General features: G+C 51.9%; 1 protein-coding gene across 1 annotated transcript in view; it reads left to right on the forward strand.

The window, feature by feature from the left end:
* WRNIP1 (Werner helicase interacting protein 1) overlaps positions 1-3,593 on the forward strand; it is a 26,102-nt gene that overhangs the window by 15,285 nt on the left and 7,224 nt on the right. The window contains exons 6-7 of the mRNA XM_011984605.1: positions 2,194-2,349; positions 3,103-3,182. Coding sequence (XP_011839995.1) covers positions 2,194-2,349; positions 3,103-3,182 — 236 coding nt within the window. The remainder of the gene's footprint in view (positions 1-2,193; positions 2,350-3,102; positions 3,183-3,593) is intronic.

Here is a 3,593-nt window from a genome sequence, read left to right on the forward strand (position 1 = left end):
GGGGGCGGTGAAGGCTGCCTAGTGCCACAGCCTTAAGAACCCCACATCCTACACATCTTCCTAGTATGAGCGTGCTCACACACCCCACCCCAGTGCAACATGTCTGCCCCACAGTGGATCCGCAGACGTGTAAATATCATTCGCATCCTGGAGAAAGCTGCTTTTACAGGCTTTGCTCTATAAATAGGGATGGTGGAAGCATTGCCCTGGAAACCTGTTAGCTTATACTCTTGGGCCTTTTTATAACTTGAGTGAGACAAAGACCCACCCCCGGAGTTGTTATTATTTTTTTATATGTCACCTAGTACATAGTTACCCACTAGTAGGATCCAGTGATGTTTCTGCATCAGAGTGAAGGAATTTCTAAATGAGAGCAAACTCTTTGCCATGCATTGACGTCGGGGTTCTATATAAATTGGTAAAGTTCAGGTTATAAAGCAGTGTGTAATCAAAGCAAACATGGAAGGTGGCATAGAATAATACTAGTATCTTTCACTGTTGCAAAAGAATCTTTCTACAGTGCCTGCTCTGTGCCAGGCATGTGTTATTTAATACAGCCCTGTGAGGTAAGTGATCTCGTTGTTCCCATTTTACAGATGAGAAACCTGAGGCACAGTGAGGATCAGGAACTTGCCCGTGGCCCATGAGCTTGGGGGTCCAGCCCAGGCTGCCAGGTCCCAGAGGCTGTGCTCTTGTCCGTTACACTGGTGGTACTGGTACTGCCCCTGACATTGACAACATGGGAAAAGAGGACTCACCTGTGTAGGGGGAGTTTAAATTTGACATAAAGTGGCCTGGGTTGTTTCTTCCGGCCCCTGTGCCCGTGAGCTTAGCCAGGCCTGTTATCTGCTACCCTCTTCCCCGCCTTCCTCCACCCTGCGAAGGAGCAGAGCGTAGCCAGAGTGCCTGGGCCAGCAGGATGAGGGAGTGGGCCAGAAGCATGCAGATTTCATCCAGGACACCCTCTCTGCCAGTGTCCATAGCACTCTGACTGCACCAGGAGTCCTGTACAGGAGACACTCAGTTCATCCTCAGAAATCCAGTAGCTGGACTGACCCGTCCATCTGCCCTGGTTCTCAGAAACCAGAATCACTCGGGCTGAACTGTAGGTCCTGCAGGTCTTTCCCCTGTGGGCGGCCAGCATCTTCTGCTTGCTCTCTTCTCCACCTGAAGACCAGCTGTCATCTTACCAGCGAGCTCAGCTGCCAGGATTTGACTGGTGCCAGTCGTATTGTGGACATGGGCTTATGCTGAGCACAGACCAGGTGCTCCTCTGGGAGGAGTGAGACTCACAGAAACACCATCCTGTGCTTTCTCCTGAGGAGGGTGTCCCCTCCTTGAACTTACCTAAGGGACGATGGCCAGAGAATAGTGAAATGTGTGCAGGTGCCACTGCTTAGTTCCTGAGAACTGTTTAGCTGTCACTTTTTGCCCTTAAATATGCCTTTTTTTTAAAGCACATTTCACTGATTTCGTGTGAATCTAGGGTAAAAGTGGGATAAGACCAGGCGGTGAGAGAGTGGGCTTCCATACTTTCAGGGCGGGAGCTGGCAGTCCATGTGTCGATCCTTCTGGGACCCCGCCACACAGGTGTCCCCACAGCAAGGCTGGCAGAAGGAGGTTTAAATGACCACAGGCTTTGGATATCAGAAAGGCAGCTGGAAATGACACTGAGGAACAGATGGGCTATAACAGCTGCCCTTGCCACTTGGCTCTATATCCTCCTGGCTCCGACCAGGCCCACCGTTGATTTTCCTCCGGTAGATGGTAGGCCACGGGATGGAGCCAGCACGTGAGACTTGCCCTCCCTCCACTCTTGTCTCTGGCAAATCCACTGGCTGGGAGGACCACCTTTCCCAGTGAACGTCCGCTCCCCCCGCCTCTGTGCCTGTGTGTGCAGTCCATGTGGGCAGCCACAGGTTTCTGCTGCAGCAGCCTCTTCCCCTGAATAGGCCTGGGTTACTGAACAGGCTCCCGGGCCCCGCAGAGAACAGCGCTGGGGCATGTCCTGGGATTAAGCCCGAGCAGCCGGTCCACCCCACTCAGCACAGTTAAGGCGCTGCCCAAACCTCTCCTCGGCTTTCTCGGGGCCTTTATTAGCTCAGGCTTCCTGGAAGTCAGCCAGCGGGGGTGCAGATGGCTTGGGCGCCCCTCCTGTGAGCTCTGTGTGAGTGGTGCTTTTTGTGATGTCAGGTGAGGAGCATTACAACTGCATCTCCGCCCTGCACAAGTCCATGCGGGGCTCCGACCAGAACGCCTCCCTCTACTGGCTGGCTCGCATGCTGGAGGGAGGAGAGGACCCGCTCTACGTGGCGCGGAGGCTCGTCAGGTTTGCCAGCGAGGACATAGGTGAGTGTGACGAGAGGGTCCCAGAGCCCTGTGTCCGTGAGGGTGGGGAAATGGCTGACAGTTACCTCGTGGCGTCGTCTGGGCTGGGCGGGGTGGGTAGGGGCGGGAAGAATGTCTCGGGGCTGTGTGAGACCGGCAGGAGAAGACGGGCAGAGGTAAGACTATGCCTGAGCTCAGTCGTTTATTTGTTGGTGTATGTGCTTTTGAATGTTTGTGTTCATAAAGTCACCATTTTCTGTGTCCTGTTCGGGAATGTTTTTACTGACATGAGTGGCTATTCAGAGTATTGCAATAAGATGAGCCGCTTCTAAATTTGCTTTGAAGTCAGGTGTTCAGGGTTTTCTTTGGGCAGCTCCCGAGGTGGAAATGGAAGACTCTGGACACTATGTGAAGAAGATCAGGAAAGCCTCCTCTTCTCTGCTCTTAGGGGATGTTTTGTTTTCAGTGTTTGCATCCTGGCGAATGTCTCCATAGCCTTCACTTCTTGTGTGTGCTGTACAGAGACTCATGTTTTTCTAGATGTAGAGTTTTTATCCACACGGAAACAGTTCTTAACACCGCACGGTAACCACTCGCTAAACATTTCTTGCATAAGTTCATGTGATCAGAGACTAGAGGTAAGTCAGTCCGTGTTGCTACGTGGGATTGTTTCGGTCACCAAGTGTACAGGCAGTGGTGGTCTGTGGCCGCCTGCACATAGGCCGGGAGGACAGTGTGTCACGACTGACGCTCTCCTTTGTCTGTGTGTGGCAGGTCTGGCAGACCCGTCTGCATTAACACAAGCGGTTGCTGCCTACCAAGGCTGTCACTTCATAGGCATGCCCGAATGTGAGGTAACGTAACCAGCCCGGTTCCTGCACATCACCTCTTTTCTCTCTTGTGCTCTGTCCCTTTGTAGATTTGAGTAAATGTCCCTCCTTCACCATTGATGTATTGGGCCCACTGAATATGCTGCTTGGCTTTTGAATTCCAATTGTAGACTCTTAGACTCCTAGAGAGGGAAGCCTTCTGTGTCAACGAGGTCATGTTTCAGAGTGTCCTCAGGATTCCGGGGTTCAGAGCACATGCTCCACATTTTCCAGGGAGCGGAAATGTTAAAGGAGCTGAACGGGAAGCCTCTGCAAGTTTGCCCCCAGAGCAGCTTCATATTCATCTCTGTTATACATTGGGGGCTTAAGAAAAGTTTAATTTAGTAACAAGTCCTTCCGTTAAAAAGAAATGAAAACCACTCACCTGTTTTGCCT

This window comes from Mandrillus leucophaeus, unplaced genomic scaffold, assembly GCF_000951045.1.
Source record: "Mandrillus leucophaeus isolate KB7577 unplaced genomic scaffold, Mleu.le_1.0 Scaffold27, whole genome shotgun sequence".
Classification (NCBI taxonomy): Eukaryota; Metazoa; Chordata; class Mammalia; order Primates; family Cercopithecidae; genus Mandrillus; species Mandrillus leucophaeus.